General features: G+C 39.9%; 2 protein-coding genes across 2 annotated transcripts in view; one reads left to right on the top strand and one right to left on the bottom strand.

Annotated features, from left to right (window-relative positions):
* stab1 (stabilin 1) overlaps nt 1–19936 on the top strand; it is a 75081-nt gene that overhangs the window by 968 nt on the left and 54177 nt on the right. The window contains exons 2-12 of the mRNA XM_046075075.1: nt 1092–1219; nt 1931–2046; nt 6063–6148; nt 6439–6508; nt 6682–6777; nt 7774–7887; nt 8784–8971; nt 9188–9324; nt 10138–10265; nt 10515–10591; nt 13739–13861. Coding sequence (XP_045931031.1) covers nt 1092–1219; nt 1931–2046; nt 6063–6148; nt 6439–6508; nt 6682–6777; nt 7774–7887; nt 8784–8971; nt 9188–9324; nt 10138–10265; nt 10515–10591; nt 13739–13861 — 1263 coding nt within the window. The remainder of the gene's footprint in view (nt 1–1091; nt 1220–1930; nt 2047–6062; nt 6149–6438; nt 6509–6681; nt 6778–7773; nt 7888–8783; nt 8972–9187; nt 9325–10137; nt 10266–10514; nt 10592–13738; nt 13862–19936) is intronic.
* Nucleotides 15986–18054, bottom strand: LOC123956807 (nuclear factor 7, ovary-like). The gene has a single exon (XM_046029252.1). The coding sequence runs from the start codon at nt 17799–17801 to the stop codon at nt 16389–16391; it is 1413 nt and encodes a 470-aa protein (XP_045885208.1). The 5' UTR covers nt 17802–18054; the 3' UTR covers nt 15986–16388.

Genomic DNA, 19936 nt, shown 5'->3' with positions numbered 1-19936 from the left:
ACTTTGTGTTGTTTAAAACAAAATGAATCCTGATGCAGAAGCTGCATGGTCTATTTCTCGTCATAGATTTATTCAGAAACTGATACTTCGACAGTTTAGAAGAAATTTGGCATCTCCAGAACAGTACCCATGTTTTTCCAATCATACGTGCACATAATTTTGTAAGTCAATAATGTTTTCTCTAAATCCTCTAAGGCCTATTTGTAAAATACATACATATCTGACCCAGAGTCAGCCTCTCAGCCCTTCATTAAAGGGTAATGTCGGTATTTTTCAACCTGAACCTTATTTTCCCATGTATTTGTGTCTATGTGACTAAATGGGACAACATTTCTTTAAACTGATCCAGTATTGAGCGAGCGTGCAGGGCTGCAAAGTAATCCTTACGGGCAATTACGACTCTGTTAAAGCACGTCCACTTCAGTGCTTGTTTTTGCCACTGACAGGCTCAATGTCTGATGACACTGTGGAAAGGATCTGTACATTGGAAAGGATCCCTACAGAGTTAGACCTTTTTATTAAGATAAAGATCCTTTTTGTTTAACCAGAAACAGTCGCTATATCGCTCTCATCAAAGCCAGCAAACTCTATTGGAAAAAACAGTAATTTTACCTTGCAGAACACGGGAGATGCTGGTCTACCACTCCTTGAGTCGATAAGTTTGTTTGTTTTATTGTGTGACTTTGATGTCTAAAAGGGTTAAAAACACCAAAGTCACATAATAACACAAACCAATCATGGCAGTGGTAAACCAGAGAGGTAAAAGTACTAGTTTTGTCAAGAGAGTCTGGTGGCTTTGACGAGAGCAATATTGCGACACGTTTGCTTTCTTTCATTTTTGCTTTCTCTTTTCTCTGAATGTATTGTTATTATCTTGTAAACTCATATAGGCTCACCCCTTTGGGACACAAGAATAATAGTTAATTAATTCAGTAATGCTGCTACTACCTCTAGTACTATTGCTATTACCACCACCAGTGATGGCAGAATCTTTTTAAAAACAGGGCTGTACTGACACCAACAGTACCAACAAGTACCAAATATAGACAGAAAATGGTATCAAGCTTGTAATATTGGTTGTTCTCCCTCAGACAGCTCCTCCTGGTCGGTGTGATATCTCACAGGGGGTGGAGATGCACACCCCCTGCACTTCTTGTGCCGCCCTCGCCACCAGCAGCTGCCCCCACGGCTTCAGCAGAGTGGGCACGACCAACTGCAGGTATGTCCCAGGTTACATATCTACATTTCTTCACAGCAGTGCATGATTGTTTTCACCTCTAATACACACTGACATTGGATTCATGAATGTGTCATACATGTGGTTAACTGTGCATTTGTAGTAGTAGTTTTTACTAGTAGTAACAAGTAGTAAAAACTACTACCCTGATTTCAAAACTCTGCTCCTGACCTTCAAGGCCATTCATAACCTCGCTACTCGGTACCTTACTGACCTCCTTCATATTAACACACCCACCCGTACTAGGTCATCTTCTTCTATTCACCTCACTGTACCTCCTGCTTGTCTGACCACCATGGGGTTCAGAGCCCGCTCTGCCCCTCGTCTCTGAAACTCTCTTCCACCAGACATTCGCAACATTGACTCACTTTCCATTTTTAAATCCCGCCTGAAAACACATCTTTTTAAACTGGCATATCCCACGTGATCACTCTTTCTCGATCTTTGTTTCCATTTGTTTTGTACCCTGATTTTATGCCCTGTAATTATAGTTGTTAATTTTATCGATTAATGCTGTACTGTTTTATTATGTTTTGTGAGGTGACCTTGTGTGTTCTGAAAGGCGCCTATAAATAAAATTTAGTATTATTATTATTATTATTATTAGTAGTAGTAGTAGTAGTAGTAGTATGTTGTGTGAATTAAGCAGCTTTATTTTTTTCTTTACCTCATGTTGTTCACTGTGTGCTGCAGTTACGTGGTGCAGATTGGTGGCAGGGATATGGAGTTGAATGGATGTCAGCACACCTGTTTGAAGAGGTTCATGGAGCCGCATTGCTGCCCACAACACTGGGGCCCTCTTTGTCTCCGTAAGACACACACACACACAATTGATCCTATTTGAATTGTGCTCTGAATTAAACATATGATGATGGTCATCAATTCCAAGTATAAGACCATAAACCCAAAAGTCGCATATGTGACGTCGTAACTTTTTCTCTCAATGACTGAAGCTAACGCCAAAGAACTTGCATGAGAGGATGATGTGATAAAAGGACCAAGAGTCGTTAGATTAAACACATTAGGTAAGATACATTTCTGTGTGGAACATAGCCACAGTAAGTAACCTAGCTAGTAGCAACCAAGCAATGTAACCGTTAGCTAGCATGACCGCGTTAACATGTTGGAGATGTATATCGTGCGAGACGAGAGATGTAGTTCATTGAACGGTTTTCACTCAAAACTAAATGTAACTTTACTGTTTTACGAAAAACTGCAACTTTCTTGATGGGCAAAATTGTCTTTTAAATTGACAAACATCATATGTGTGATTAAGGGCACAATTCGAAAAGGATCAAAAAATAAGTTGTCCTCACCACTGACTACGGTACATATTTTTCCCAAAATAAGGTCTCATGAGGCGGAAGCGGAAGCGAGGGGCTTAGCGCTGTCAGTGCCAAATCTGTACCGCCTGCCAGATCCGTTCTGCACATGCGCAAAAGTGGTTCTGTCATTCCAAGAAGGTTACCTCAAATCTGCAACTAAATCTTTCAAATCAAGATAACAAAATGTTTTTTCATCACTGGAGATTAAATTGTTCACTATTATGTAATAGGAATTTACTCAAGATATGAAAAACCTTATGCAACGGTAAATTTTTAATGTCTAATAATGAGAACAAAGTAGTAACACAAAGGAGGCTAACCCTAGCTGCTAGCAGGCCGATTTGCACAGCTGTAGGGTTAGCTGGTCGACATGCATACAGTCGCTTACTTTGGTTTAGGCACACACCCCTGTCATGGTCAGGGTAAGGGGCTTTGGGAAGCTGTCAACGCCTTTTATACTAACATAGCTAGCTACCTAGCTAGCTGCTAGCACTTCCGGTCTAGAGAGGGTGTCTCATACAGACGCGCCCGAGGTGTCTGATAAGCACACCGAAGGGTACCTTTTGCATCAAATACTATGACCAAATAATGCTTTGTCAGCCTTTCTGAAAGCGTTAGTATTGGACGTCCTGAGATGAGAACAGACAACAATGCACGAGTAATTATGAACAGGCACATTTGTGGTATTCTTCTTTGACAGACTACCACTTTTATGCATGTGCAGATAGGGATCCGGCAGGCAGTACAGATTTGGTACCTACAAGCACTCCATTGTATGAAACAAATAAACGTAACCCCCTCTTTCATTCAGTCAGACAACAAAAAATTAATCCAATAAAAAGTTGAACCTGCTCAACTTTTGCCGCAACACAGTGTGACGTCATCCGGCAACGTACTGTACTGGCCAATCAAATACGTGCAAGTCCCTTTCCTTATAGATTATAGTAACATGAAAGTTGTAACTTCATATGTCCATCATGGACATGGAGAATAAAGTCACTTATTCAACTTTAGTCTTATTTGCTGCTTATATTTCTAATATTTTCTACTGTTCTGTGTTTTTGTGTCTACTAAACCTTCAAGTCGGTCCTCCATCCACACGAAGACTTTTTTATTTTTGACATATTGTGTACTTTAATTTTTTTGTTTGGCAGTCCCATCCGCTAACATGGAAGGGGCGGGTTTAATGTCCAATACTGAAGCCAGCCACAGGGAGGCGATCGAGATATTATCACAACAGATAAAAATTTAACTGTCCAATATTAAAATTAAAAAGAAGACTTTTTAGTTGTAAACTTACCTGATATTAGACAGAACTGTCAGCCCTTTAAACTCCATTTCAGTTAACCGGGTGGAGTGAAGCACCTTCAAAGGACCGGACCGGTCCGGACAAACGGTCAGTCGTAAACGGCTACTTTACAAGAAGGCGGGACTGTTGTGCTGCTTTTCTGTAGTTCTGATTGGTTGTTTCATTGATTGTCATTTTCTTTCTCCAATCATGTACCGCTATGGTCACGCCAGACAGAACAGCTCTAATTTTCTGTCGCAGATTTTTTAAAAAAAGGAACATTTGCTAGTTTGGCTTAATTGGGACCTTCGTTGTTTTGCTGTTCAGGTGTCACTTGTGTGTGTACAACAAGAAGTAAGTGAAACTTTCTTTCTGTTACTATAGAGAGAGTTTTTTAAAAGACTGTTTATGAAAGAAGCCGCTGTTAGCTTGTGCTTTATTTAAAGCTGTTGTGCATTTGTGTGAATTGTGCCCTGATGCACTAAACTACCGAGACTTGCGGTAAACTGTGAGGCAAAGGAAGAATTATATTGCGTTGCAATAAAGGACAAACATGAAAGTAATTATTTCAAACTAAAGTAACGTTACCACAGTCCAGTAAAAGCAAAACGAGAGGTAACAATCGTTTAATCGTCCAGTTTTTGTTTATAATGCTGCAGATAATGTTGATGATTGATAACTTGCATGTCGGTGTATGTAATTGGTAAAACTATTCATTGTAATTGAGTAAAAGTTAATGATTAATTTAAATTTACTTCATACCATGTATTTATATATTGTTTGCTACAACGCAAATCCAATTTCAACAACTTATGACTTTTATGGTCAGAATTTGAGCAGCTTTCATATAGTTTATGTTATGGACATTTGAATTTTCTATCTGAATTTGTCAACCCTAGAATAAACTGCACCATTTTAAAATCACCTACTGGAAAGTTTATATGAAAAGGGGAATTCAAACCACAGTCACTATATTCAGCTATATGATTTTCAAGGGAAATATTTTAATACCATTAAGTGGTATTTAACTTTCAACAGTAAGTATTTAGCAGTCATTACATTTCACAATTAAGTATTCAGGCATTTATAAGATTCAAAGTATCAAAGTATCAAGTATTCAAGACAATCAAACAATAAAAAAAATAAAATCTCTACTAAGACACATTACATATAAGGGCTCAATATTTTATAGAGAAATTAATGACTTTGTATTCCTACAGTTTAATTCAGTACAGTTTGAGTGTTTTTGGAGATGTGAGGAGCTGAAGCTCTTTTTTTTAAAGCATATATGAGCAGCGCAGGCCTCTGATGTGATTTTGGTGTAGTGGCTGGAGTTGTTAGCTGAGGACCAAATTTTCACAATATGACTGCTGCTACTACCGACATCTAAAAAACAACAAATCAGAATGCAAAACATCGCACAAAATATGCTGTCCTAAAAGATACTGTAAACGCTATGGCTGTACTGCCAAAGTTATTTATTTATTTGTTACACATGGTAAACATGAGAGTAGTGCTGATAGCGACATGAGTTGATAACGCATCCCTGCTCCTCCATCTCACATCTCTGACATGCCTCAGAACTGGTATCGTACAGTTTGAAACACACTGAGACCAAGATATTTTTAGATCATCTCACACAGTATAACATGACATGTGTCATGGTACAGGTAAGGATATGTTTTTACATTTAGATGAATTACCACTAAGCCTGACAGCTATAGCAGCTACTAACAGGCAACAACATATACTGAGTGCCTATGGTTGCCAACGCCAGAGAAGGGATGTAGAGCTACCTGAACCCCACTGAGTTCATCTCATCACTTGATGTGTGGGAGCTGGGCCTGAAGTCCTCTGGTCTTTTACCAAACTATGCACTGCCTGCTCACAGGTCAGTGTTGGTCTCAGTGAAGAATTTAGGTTAGCATATTAGAAACCGTAATACTTCAGTAATAAATGTTGTTATTATTCAGTGTCATCGCGGTCTCAACAAAAGAATTCCACACTGTATCTGCAGCAATCTCTTGCATTCGTGTTTCCTTCGTCCTTTAGCTGTTCCTCCTGGCGTCTGCCCTCTATCCAATCAATAGGACAACTGACAACAATGTGACAGTAACACATGAACCTTTAAGATTGGCACAGGAGGGAAACTAAATAGAATCATACACAATCAATAGCGATCCTTTATAACCACCTGTCTCCCTGTCTGTAGCCTGTCCCAGCTGGTCAGGGAAGATCTGTAACTTCCATGGGACCTGTCTGGATGGAGATCTCGGCAACGGGACCTGCGTCTGTGATGTCAGTATCCTATGTGACTATCCTACCTTTTTGCCAACGAGTTCAGTGATCAGTATTGCTGATGTACTTATAGGAGACAGTGCCCTTTAATTAAACATTGACATAAAATAAATTTACCGCCCAAGCCTCTCAGTGTCAGCCTGTGTCTCTGACAGGAGTTTTCCATGTGTTTGATGTGCTTTTGTGTTTGGGTGGGGAGGGAGACTGGGGAAGTTGGGAGATTTTTTTAATCTCATTTAGATTGTTGAGGTCTTGGTGATATTTCAAAATATTCATTTTTCTCTATTTAGGAAGGTTTCTCTGGCTTTGCCTGTCAGGATTGTAAGAATGAGAACTTTTTTGGAGAAAAGTGTGACAAAGGTAGGTTCTCTCACTTATTACCTCGCTAGTAAAAATGTGGTCATGTATTAGAAAAAGGGAAAATGCTAAATCTAAAAAACACATCCAAATTGGAAGACTTTATTTAACAGCTGCAAGAGCATCCCACAGTTGTTTGAAAAACTGTCCTCTGTCTGTGTGTCTGTCTTTGACAGAATGTGACTGTGACCATGGAGTGTGTGATAAAGGTCCAGAGGGTGATGGACAGTGTTTGTGTCAGCCACCGTACACCGGGAAACGCTGTGACCAAGGTAAGACCATGACATGCTGGATTTTACTATATTAGATTACATAAAACATATGAAGCCACAGTAGATCAGACTATATTACTACATATTTTTAGGATAAAATAGATTATATCATTCTCAAATACTTAGTGGGACTTGAAATATTTTGATACGGATGTCGTACCTGAATTTGAAATCTATTTCCAGCATGCATCAACCTAGCAAAAACACACTAAACTAAAATTCTGACTATAGTAATTTTAATTTTTTTAATTATTAGAAATGCTATGAAAGTATTACTGAAGATTATATTTGGATTAATTGGACATGATAATTTCATGATAATAGATAATGTATTTGTGTGAAAGAACACTTTTACGTATTGCTTATCTCTGATGTACAATTTATCTTTGGGGGGAAAATCAGTGTAAAGAATGGCTTAAATATTTTTTCGCCCTGAAAAACATGCAGAGGAGGTTCAGGAGTTTTTCACCCCTGAGTAGTGTCTGCAGGCCTACTTGTCAGGCAGCCCAGGGTGCCATCAAGCCCCACCATTAACAGGGTTTGGTGATACTGGGGCAATAAAGGCTGTTTTGTGAGCTTACTGTAAGAATAGAAGGCAACTAGATGACTATCAACTGGAGTGACTTTATTTTGGCAGATATGGGGACAAAATAAAGGTTTCTGAAAGGTGCATATACTAAATAGTTTTTTCATTTAAGAAAGAAAGACAAACTTTTGTTGTCTTACACAAACTCTGTCTAAATAAAATGCTTTCTAAAGCTGGCAAAATGATTCTTTAAACAGGACCTGTGATCAAAGAGTAAGCAGACAAATCTAAGGCACATTTTGGTCAGAACCAAAACAGTATTGCTGCTTGATGCCCCATTCTAAAAAAATGTTTCTTGTCATCTGGGTGTCATCCAAGTAAAATGAGAGGTGACACATATTGTATTTATTACTCCAGTTTGTTTTTACTGTCTGTATGATATTTAATTGTTGTGACTGTGTTGTTGGCAGTGAGTACGAGATGCAGTAACTGCAGCCCCTATTCGTACTGTAAAGGAGAGGGAGACGCTGCCAGCTGTGAATGTTTGCCAGGACACAGGAGGACGCCACAGGGCAAATGCACAAGTAAACACACATCTCAACGATCATCTTAGATTTCTGTTTCATTTGATCTTAACTTTTAGTTTAAGCTCCCAATAATTTGGTCTGTCTGTCCATCTGTCAAATTTGTGTTGGTGTGCTATAATATTAGCATTCAGCTCAAAGCAGAGCTGAAGCTGAGATCTCCCAATATGGCCACCATACAGAGGATAAGCTTATTTGATTTTGATTCTCTTCCATCCAACTATTTTATTTTCAATGAAATGAACATTATGGCCTCACAGAGCTGCTAGTGAAGCTACAGACATTTAGTGTCTTTCTATTTGTGATTTTAGACAATTTTGAAGTGTCCCCAAACTCCTGAAAGTTTGTCTTTATATTTTTGTATCGTGGGAACACAATACTGTATCATGTTGTGCACACCAGTTATCTCTAGAAGTACAGGTGGTCTACATCTAGAACCAGCACAGGAACCAAAACTACAGCTACAACAAAGTTTCCTTCTCCAAGTCTTCTTTGCACACTAGAAACATAACTACAAATTGGACTAGAACCAGGAGCAGAATTACAGCTAGGTCTTTTCTCATTAAAACGAGAACGAGAGTCTCCCTTTTGCTGTTTAGATACAGAACTAGGATCAGAATGAGAACTAGAAACAGGTCTAAAATAAGATAAGAACTAGATAAGGACTGGAGCCAGAAATAACCCAGAACTAGTCTTGTAATTATTTTTTCCCAGAGCTGGAACGAGGGCTAGAACAAGGCCTTCATCCAGAAAGAATTCCTCCTTCTCACTCTTTGTTTCTTGCCCATAGCAGCAGGACTACTATTAGACTATCTCTTTATTTCACTGAACGAGAATATTTTATGAATATTTTATGAATGTTTGTTTTGACAATAAAAAAACTTTTTCCTGCTCAGGTATTTGCACAGCGAGGGATTGTGACGTTAACGCCCAGTGCTCCTTACAGGGGTCAAAGGTTAGCTGCATCTGTAAGTCCGGCTACCAGGGTGATGGCAAGATCTGCGTACCCATAAACCCTTGCTCTGAGAACAATGGAGGGTGTCCCATCAACTCCACCATTTGTGTCTTCAAAGGACCCAACAAGGTGAGGATACCTCCAGAGCCAGGACCAGGTTTAGGAACCAGATCTAAAACAAGATTTGTTCTCGACTAGAACCAGTACTAGAATGACGACCAGTACTAGAACCAACAAGACAGAGTTAATGTCAGAACAAAAATTCAAGAGTCCATATTAAACAAAACCATAGCTACATCCTGAAACTGTTTAACCTCGCTCTGTCTTTGTCTGTCTGTGTGTCAGTCTGTCTGCGAGTGTATGTTCGGCATGTCCCCTGTAGGTGGCAGTACTGAGTTTGGTTGTCAGCTGGTCTCTGCCTGCTCAGCGGACACCTGTGATCCCACAGCTACCTGTCAAACTGAACTGGATGGACAACCCAGGTCAGACAACACTCTGTCTTCTCTAGAACTTAATCTATGTAGATCCAGGCCTAGACACAACTAGACAAATGCTAGACATGCACTATAACCAGAAGTGGACCAGTTTCTAGGACTAGAGCCACAACTAGCACCAGGACAAGGACTAGAACTGAACTAGATCTGTAATCAAGTCTCTATTCCTGGCTTCCTTTTACTTTCTAGATCTCGAACTAGGACAAGGACTAGAACTAGCAACAGTTTCAAAACCAGAACCAGATCATGAATAAGACCTAGACTCAGAAAAAATTCTTCTGTTTGTTGCCCCCTAGAAATAGACCAGAACCAGGAGTAAAGCAAGATCCAGTTTCTTTATATCTGTTTAGGTAATCTTTGACGTCATGTCCTGCCCTACTGTGCTGTGATTGGCTAGCTCATTACTTCCACTCATCCTTGTGATTGTGTGTCTTGTATATTTTAAGTTGTTACAGTATTAAATTGAAATGTAAAAAAAAACGTGATCAATTATTTAATTAATTAATAATTAATTATCTGATTCAATTAATTCCACACACACACAGACACACACACACACTAATACACACACTTCTTCAAATTAAAAAATTTCTATTGTGCAACAGTGTCCATTTCACAGCCGAGCAGAGGTGTGGCAGCTGCAGAAAACCGCTTTGAGGTTATGATAACCGACAACAAGTATAGACAAAAAAAGTCTTGGAGTTTTTCAAATGCCAATGGAATTGATTCTCTTTAGCTGCTTCTTCGTTAGTTTGTGTGAATGTATGTGTTGTAGCTTCATTAGTTTACCCCCCCTCCCAGGTGTGTTTGTGAGGCGGGTCAGATTGGTGATGGCCAGCGTTGCTATGGTAACCTGATGGAGCGGCTGATCGAGCTTGACAGGAGTGGAAGTCAGAGAGAAAATCTGACCGGAGCCGTTGCTCTATTCGGTAAAAGAACCATAAACACACTGTAAAAACTATGTTCGTTATACTGTCCTGTATTTGTTTTGTAATTATTTTAAACTTAGTTGTATGTTTATTTTTACCCAACTTTGTTCAACTTTTCCTTATTTTTAGCTGTATGTCAATCTCTTTCTATTGGAACTGTGTGTAACATTGGGAGATTCTTTGTATGTGTACGCATACTTACGCATACAGGGCCAATAAAGCTGATTGTGATGTTTATTTGTGTTTCAGAGAAAGGCTGTTCACAGCTGCTGAGTCACAATGGACCCTTCACAGTTTTCATTCCTGTGCTGAAAACACCTCTGACTGTAGGTCGTTTGTTTGTCTGGTGTCTGTATCTCTGGCTCTAAAGTATGGCTGTTGTGATAACCGCAAAATTGAAATACCGCGCTATTGGTCAAGGATGGCAAGCACCGCAACAACCGCAATGTTCATACTGTACACTTCAGGGCGTGTTAAATTAATAAATGAGTGCTTCAAAAGTTCCACAACCGTAACAGGCTCTGTAAAGGTTCAAGGATGGATCGCCATGGGCTGTACGTGACCCGACTTCAAACTCTGAAGCTGTAAGTGTTGCCGTGTTTGTAGTTTTTCCGTTTATTTTAAAGGTTAGCTAACTTGGCGTTAGCATATTGCGCGGCTAATGACGCTAGCACGCTCCGCAATGTTGGACTAACGTTATGATCCTGAGGGACAGTCCAGAGAAACATTGGACAGTAAGCCTCAGCGTAGTGTGTCGGAAGCAGCTGATTGTAATGTTGCTTTCTGTGGAAATTTAGTTATAACGTTACTACAGCGCAGTGGTTAGTTGTGGACAGCCATTCTGCTCCACACCGGCGCGCGTGCGTTGCTGACGTATGTAAATTGACTTGATAGACATGCCCTGAAGGTAATGATATAGCTACGTCTGAAAAAGACACGGTCAAACTACAAAAAGGAGTATGGTTGGAAATGTTGTTGACGAGCACGCAGCAGCTAGCTTGCTCAGACCATAAAACTGCTGTTAGTGGCTCGCTGTGGAGTGAGGTGACAGATATAGACACTCTTAACTCTGCTATATGGTACCAAAATACTTCATTGATGAAAAATGCGATAATACTGCATATTGAGCCCCAACATATTGCCGCGGTGGAAATTAATTCCGCGACAGTCCTACTCTAAAGATATGTGAATCAAAGCTGTTTCAAATTTAGAACAGTTGGGAACAAAACCCATCACCATAGTTGGCAGATTTATCCCAAACTGATCAAGAATGTGAAAGTAAACACACTAAACAAAAGTAAACAACTGCTAACCCTCCGATGGTTTCTACAGTGTAAACTTGAGCCTCCGCACACAGTAAATGGAGTACTAAACATCTCCGTGAAGCTCTGTGATTGGCTGTTACTTAGGTTACATCCACACTACAAGGTTTTCGTTTTAAAAGACCTTTTGCTACGTTTGCACGTCCTGTCTAGACTAAATGAATTCGAACACTTAAAACAGAGAAATTTGAAAACCCTGCCGATCACGTTTTCATTAAAACTCGGGTATGGACAGACGAAAACGGAGGAGTTTAAAAACGATGATGCAGACACTCACATTTGGCTTCCTGATTGGGTCTTATGGGTCATGTAAAGCAAAAACGCAATGCTACTGAAAGCATTTATGTTTTGGTATTTTTTTAGTGCTGGGCAATGATTAAAATATTTAATTGCGATCTTGCGATTATTCGCTATTAATCTTGCAAAATTGAATAAGGAATTCTAAAGTAGTGTATTGCGCACTTTTAATTTAAATGTACTGCTATGTACTGTAAAAGTGCAATAACGTGGCTTGCAAACACTTTAAACAAATTCAGAGCCAGTGAGCAACGGACTTTCAAAATAATAATAATAAACACTGCATTAACGTGCAATAAAACAAATGTCAGCATTAATTAATGCATTAATGCAATAATAATGCGTTAACGTGTCCAGCCCTAATGTTTGTATTAAAATATTTTTTACTGTGCAAATACCACTTGCACACTTGTATTGTGCATTTTGTTGTATTTGCTTTGTGACGACTTCCTGTCTGTTTTCCGCCGCCACAGTGGCTTTGTACTCCCGTGTTACTTTCAGTAACAGTTTCACCTTGTTGTCGGTCTATGCAAAAAAAACCCCACTCTGGGGTGGTTCTTTGTGTGTAGTAGTAATTTCTTCTTTCGCTAAATCTTCTGCAACTGTGGAGTAGACAATTTGTTTCCTGTTTACACCTGCACGCGCATGCCCAGTGTATGTAAATGGCCACTACATGTGCGTTGTAAGTCATTTTAATATAGATGATCACTTTTGAAACACAATTAAAATGCTGGTGTGGATGTAAATTGTTCTCGTTTTAAAACGGTTGAGTGGAAGTGGCCTTATTGTACCTGTAACTTTTTTATAAATGGACCAGATATTTTCAAACACAGTTGTCAGTCACCTTACATTCACCTTCCATTAGAAAATGAACCAAACTGCAGGTGTTGCTCCACCTCGCTACAGGCATCAAATACTTCGCACCTCTGAAGCCTTGCTGTGCAGCAGGTTTAATGTGAGCATGTCTGACATCCTTAAAAACGCAGAGATGCAAGAGAAATGTACTTTTATAGAACAAAATTAAACAAAATGTCTGTGAATTATGCTGTCAAGTTTGTTAAAGCTTCTACATAAAAACTTTGTCTCCTTCTGAAACTTCAATTTAAACTGATGATTGTGAGGTACTCTTTTTTTTCCAGCATCAAATCCTGAAAATCTGGCTTTTTTATTTACTTTGTGTACAACTCTGTGTGGTTTACAGACATAACTACATTAATCAGTTTCGACAGCCTCATGACGTGAAAAACACTCCGAGCTCAAAGACTTTCTGCTGCTTAGAGACAGAGCAGACATTGCTTTGAATGACTGGTTGTACTTTGATGGCATTTGGTCAGACCTCTGCTATAGAAAATGGAAAAAAAGCAAATCAAAGATGAATCCAACTGATGCAAAAAACAGGCATGCAGTGAAAACAACAAAAACAGAAAATGTTCCTTTCAACAGAACAATTACCAAAAACTAGGCAGTGCTAATGACCACATCAGGTCCACAACAGAAGCTGCCTCCTAATGGCTCTGGATCCGTCTGGATCAGCAGCAGTAATCTCGAGAGTAAAAGACCCAAAAACACCCTATGACCCCATATTATGTTCATATGTGTATTAGTGCACCCCACGGTATATCTCAGAATCATTTGGGCCTTCTGTAATTTTCAATGTGTGAGTAGAATTTCTTGTTGCTCAGTTGGAGGCCATTTATTTATAGTTTTTCGCAGCCTTGTTTTATTTTATCTTTAAATGCCTGTTTGGTAAACATCTTTAACATATGACACACGTCTGTTTTCAACAACTAGTAGGAACAAAATGATTAATAAATTAGTTGATATTGACCCCACTCACCTACACTGTCTCTACAGGGTGTTAATGAGGAGGTGGTGTGTAAGAACCACCTGATCCTGGGTCAGCACCTCTACAAAGATCTGGAGAGTCGAGACTTCAGCCTGTACGGCGGAGCCAAGTTGAGAAACAAAGACAACAAGGTAATACTTCTTCTCAAAACTCCACAACTATGTTACAGAGAGGTAGGCAATTTATTTCATATTTGTTGAAATTCTGGTTTCATTCAGTCCAAATAAAATTATTGGCTGTCCTACCTGTCTTGTCTACCTGCCTACCTGCCTACCTGCATCTGCACATGCACTCACTGCACAAGAAAACGTGTTTTGGGGAAATGGCTTTGGAGGGATGCCTGAAGGGAGAGGTGTGAAATTTTTTCAGTTGGATACTTTCAAAATCTCTTGCTAGTTTCTCCAACGTTGCCTTCCTCAGCTTTAACAACTATTTGAAACTAGATGTTAATTACATAAAACAAAGCTGCAAATGCTGTAAACATTTGAAGTTGGAAAGATGATCACAAAGTAAAGTCAGTGTAAACTGTTTCATAATTTTTATTGGTCCCACAATAAGAATAATACTAAGAAACTGCAACAAGATATGGACTTGGTGTCTATGACAGAAATTCATTTATAACTAGCATTTTGTTAGTTTTGTTGAAATTCACACTGTTACATTGAAATACCACTATTCTGTCTGTTCTGTCCAATGAAACCCGTACCAACATGCTGCTTTAAAGCTTCAGTGTGTAGGTTTTAGTGGCTTTAGTGGTGAGGGTTGCGAATTGCAACCAATGGCTCACTCACTGTTCACCCCTCCCGTTCCAAGCATGTAGGAGACGCTACGGTTGCCGACACACTCTGGCGGCTCTTGTGCTAAACAAAACGTGTGGTCTGGAGCCCTGCGCGGGACTGTTTTCTTGCTCCCGCTGATTTTGTATCCACTCCCGCCCGCACCCGCAAACATTGTGACATGCAGAGTGAATAAAAGGACACGAATGTTTGGGGCGCAAACGTTCAGAATAATCGATATAAATCATTGCATTCATTTTTGTCAGTAATTATTACTAATACTACTATTACTTCTTCCTTCTTTGCGGTGTATGTAGACAGAAATGGCTCATTCTAAGGTAATGAAAACACAACGGTTCATTACGTAAGGTCTTTCTACACCACTGAAAACATAGTTATGTATATTATATTGCATTTCTGTCAATAGATCCTCCTGAATATTACACACTGGACCTTTTAAAAGGAAATACAACACAGAAAGTAAAGATATCTGTAAAAACATCGTCACAGCTTTATCACCATAATCACTACTTTACATACTGTTCTGGATCAGTGTTAACAATGTGATCCTCACCACCACCACCTTAAACTTACTTACACCTCTTACCGCTTCGTCATCATACCATAATGTTAATCAGCATCGTCACGATCAGCCCTGAGGAGTCCCAGGAGCATCACTTGCTTTTGAGTAGACCCTGGGTATTGAATATCAATAAAAAAGTACCCACTGAAATGTGTCTTTAGTATGAACTTTTGTCTGGTCAGATTCATAAAAAGTTTTAATCAAATTTTATTTGAATAGCCCAAAATCTAAAACCCTACTAACCCCATCATTTTGCAAGTTTTGGACAGTATATTTCATTTTAAGTCAGCTGTTTTGTGTTAAGACAAAATACCAATCATAAAACTATTACTTGCTACTGGCTAGCATTGAATATATATTGTTATACTGTAGAGAATATGCAGTTAAATGATGTCACTTCTGACAAATGTACCCCACTCTCCCTTAAACCCAATGTATTTTTCTGTTGTATTAATTAATACAAATTCCATCTAAAACAACATGTTACTAGTTAAGGTAACATGAATATTAGGTTGTACTCTGCATGGAATATTGGAATTATACAAGACTTTTCTTTGGTTTGGCATTATATGACGGCCATCGGTTAACCTGTCCTCCAAACATCGGCATTGGCCATTGAAAAACCCATTTCAGTCGCCCCCTAATCATATGTAATCATCATAACCTGGTGGTGAGGTAAATATATAAAATCCTTCATCAGAGTATACAGTATTTCATTTCGGGAAATTAATAAATATATGTTTGTAATTTTGTATGTAATGTGTTAGATGTGTTAGCACTGTAGATGTTGTGGAGGCAACAAGAACTGATTTCGATCAGCTCGGCCTGCTTGTATTTCTCCTACAAGTTTCTGATGCTGGTGGAGATTGTTGCAAGTGAACACAAGGCAAATTAAGTACTGAAAGACTCCTTTTTAGTAACTCACATTTAACATAGACATCTCCAAAGCAAATATTCTGCAGTCACTCTATACCACAGAGCAAATTAACAGAGCACACAGCAAAACTGTAAATGCATAATAAAGCCTTATCATGTACACTACGATGAATGATCATACCTTGCATTTCCCATTGTTTGCTATAAAAAAGTACATCTGTTCTGTAATTTTGCATAAATGATTTGCAGCATCGCTACCAAAAGTCATAGCACACTATTCCTAATATATCTTTCCATCCTAGACATTTTATGAGCCTAATAATCTGCACCTTCAGTAACAAGCATACATAATAACCAAATAAAACAACACCTTTGCTTTAACACAGCCATGCTCATTGATTTGCACAGTTGCCGACATTATTATTATAATTCCTTATTGTGCTTTTTCACCGTCACAGAGACCTTCACAGGTAAAATCTTCAGTGGGACATGATTCTCGGTGTAAATGTAGGGAAACAGGGTGTCAGTGAAAGTGTGTGTGAAGGTGTGTATGTGTGTGTTAGTATCAAGATCTGAGAATGACAACTTTCCTCCATCAAAGTCCAGATGAACTTTGATCCTCCTGAGCTTCTTTTTCACTGGCAGAGCTTTCTCTTGATCTGACGTGGAGAATGCTGTGAATTTACCGTTAGAGAACAAAATTCTCCACAGTCCAGTCTGTAGGCGCTCGTTTATCCTGATATACTCTCCCAGTATGCCCAGTTCCCAGTCCTTGTTTTCTCCAACCTCAACGGCCCAGCTGTGAGTCCCTGAGTCAAAGCCTTCAGAGCTGAGGATGGAGCAGGGGAATTTGGTCCGCTTCGGGTTTTTTGGAAGTTGCCGTTTCACTCCACATTTCACGCTGGTCAGATCTTCAGACACAACAAGTTCTGGGTCTGCTGTGTTTGGATCCAGGATTACAGGAGTGTAGGAGACCATCTCCTTCATCTTGTTCCAGATGTTGAAGGTCAGGTTGCCCAGGTGTTTGGCCTCGTCTATCAGAGCTCCTGAGATCAGCTCTGGATCCTCCAGCAGGGGGCGCTGCTGGACTCTTTCTACTGCAGCCTTGTAGTTCTGCAGGAATGAGACGTCTTCAGCTCTCAGCTCCTCCTCTGTAGCTCTGATTGTGTCTGAAAGAGCTGTTATCTCTCTGCTCCGAGCCTCAATGTGCTCCTTTATCATCTGACTCTTCTGCTCCTCTTCCTCCCTCACAGCAGCGATCCTGGCCTCCTCTTCCTCTTGTAGAAACTGGTGAAGCTTCTTAAACTGCTCCTTAATCTGCTTCTCTGTGTTTCGGGCCTGGACCTTAATGTGTTCTGCTGTTTGGTCACAGTTTCCTCTAACTTCTTCAAAGAGCTTCAGTTTCTCCTGTAAGGGTTTCAGGGATTTCTGGAGCTCCTCTCTGTGATCCTGTGCAGCTTCATCGATGGGTCTGAATCTGTGGTTGTTGTGTGTTTTTGAATCTCTACAGATGACACACACTGGCTGCTGATGGTCCAGACAGAAGAGTTTGAGTTTCTCAGAGTGCAGACTGCAAAGAATCTCAGACTCAGCTGCACCTCTCTGATCTCTCTCCTTTAAAAAAGCCTCACACAGGTTCTTTAAAGCCAGGTTACGAGGTGGATCAGTCTTGGAGGATCTTCTCTTACAGCACGGACACTCACATGTTTGTTTCCCTCGCCACCATCTCTGTAAACAGGCTTTACAGAAGCTGTGGCTACATGATAGGACAACAGGATCTTTAAAGATGTCTTGGCAGACCGGACAGCAGAGATCCTCCTCTGATCTGGATGACATTTTGTCTTTGAGTAAAGCTGAAAACACAGGAAGTCAGTCACTGAATAACGTTCTTGAAAGTTACTTTCACTTTGAGTCGTAGCTCTTCCAGTTCGTTATGTGGAAACAGCAGGTTAAAGTGCAGGAAATCAGTATTCCAGTATATCCAGAGTTTCCTCCTGCAACTGTCCTTTCTCAGTGGATGTTGTAGTTTTGGTGGGAATGTACCGTCTGTGTCTTCTCTACGATAAGACACACACAAAAATGATTAGCAGTGCTTCCTGTTTTTCAGTGTTGAGTCAGAGAGGAGGCGGTGCTTTGTCAAGACATTTCCCCTGACTTCTCATATTTATCATACCAGGTTTGTGTGTCACAAGGATCTTGAGCACAATGTGAGCTGCCTCTAGGGGGGTGCGCGACAGGAAAAATGTAATGGTAGTGTAGTAGTGTAATAACTACAGCAGTTATTTTTTTGGTGGAATTTTTCATGAAATAAAAACTTTCCTTTGTAAATTAAATGTAAAACTAAAAACATTATTAATAGTTAGCTCACAGAAAAAGGCTACTCACACACCTCTTTGCCTCTCCCTCTCTCTCTCAGGCTGAGCCACAAGCACTGTTCTAGCAAATCCTCACATGGATCCTCTTTTAGTCCATGTCATCTGTTTATAAGGCTCCACACAGCCTGCAATTTGTGAGAAAACAGCTGAGGGATGTTTTGAAACATGTTTTTTTTAATGAAAATACCCCCCCACCTCCCTCTGCATGGTTAGGCACGCAGATGAAATGTGGATTGATTACAAAGTTTAACCATCACAGTCTGGGAAAAAGTTTTACTGCCACTGTTACTTTTTAAAGTAATAAATATATAACGTTACATCACGATGCTGAGTTGCAGTGAAAAGAAGACGGATGGATGATGTGTTTAAGTGCAGTGAGTGGGTAGTGACGGGAGAGTGACTGATTTAAAAGCCGTCACTTTCAAGAGTGTCACTGAGTGAAACCCTGTAGCCCCGGGATGGAATGGAGTAAGGCTTTTTTGTTTGTTTGTTGTGTATATGTGTATATACAGTGCACCTGTGGACTTGTCTGGCACAGACCAGTCATAGAGTGTTGACTGGTAGCTGGAGAAGTGCTAGTTCACTTCCTGGGCATTGCCAAAGGTGTCCTTGAGCAGGACCCCGAACCCCAAACTGCTTCCTGGGCGCTGTAGAGTGGCTGCCCACTGCTCCTAATTAGGATGAGAACAAATTTCACATGCGTTGTATTGTTTAAAGCTGTATGTGACCAATAAAGTTGATTTACATTGCCCTCCTGACACGTTCTGTTTTGTTGTTTCAAAACAAAAAAGATTTTTTTTTAACCTTTTAGCTCCCTTTCTGTTCCACCTATTCTGACAAACTGTGAAGATTAGATAAATTAGAACAATGATGAATAATGTTTCCATCCTTTCCACTGGGCAGTCTTCATAGGAGCACAGTGATGCAGCTGGTCACTAATCAGATTTCTCCCGTAAATACTGATATACAGTGAGGAAAATAAGTATTTGAACACCCTGCTATTTTGCAAGTTCTCCCACTTAGAAATCATGGCGGGGTCTGAAATTGTCATCGTAGGTGCATGTCCACTGTGAGAAATCACAATGTATGATTTTTTAACTATTTATTTGTATGATACAGCTGCAAATAAGTATTTGAACACCTGAGAAAATCAATGTTAATATTTGGTACAGTAGCCTTTGTTTGCAGTTACAGAGGTCAAACGTTTCCTGTAGTTTTTCCACCAGGTTTGCACACACTGCAGGAGGGATTTTGGCCCACTCCTCCACACAGATCTTCTCTAGATCAGTCAGGTTTCTGGGCTGTCGCTGAGAAACATGGAGTTTGAGCTCCCTCCAAAGATTCTCTATTGGGTTTAGGTCTGGAGACTGGCTAGGCCACGCCAGAACCTTGATATGCTTCTTACAGAGCCACTCCTTGGTTATCCTGGCTATGTGCTTTGGGTCATTGTCATGTTGGAAGACCCAGCCTCGACCCATCTTCAATGCTCTAACTGAGAGAAGGAGGTTGTTCCCCAAAATCTCGCAATACATGGCCCCGGTCATCCTCTCCTTAATACAGTGCAGTCGCCCTGTCCCATGTGCAGAAAAACACCCC

The sequence above is a fragment of the Micropterus dolomieu genome, linkage group LG18 (genome assembly GCF_021292245.1).
Source record: "Micropterus dolomieu isolate WLL.071019.BEF.003 ecotype Adirondacks linkage group LG18, ASM2129224v1, whole genome shotgun sequence".
NCBI lineage: Eukaryota > Metazoa > Chordata > Actinopteri > Centrarchiformes > Centrarchidae > Micropterus > Micropterus dolomieu.
The sequence above is the reverse complement of the archived record's forward strand: the minus strand, read 5'-3'. Positions and strand labels throughout refer to the sequence as shown.

Bases quoted from the DNA above. Each gene is read 5' to 3' on its own strand.
- LOC123956807 (XM_046029252.1), bottom strand. From the start codon at position 17,801: ATGTCATCCAGATCAGAGGAGGATCTCTGCTGTCCGGTCTGCCAAGAC.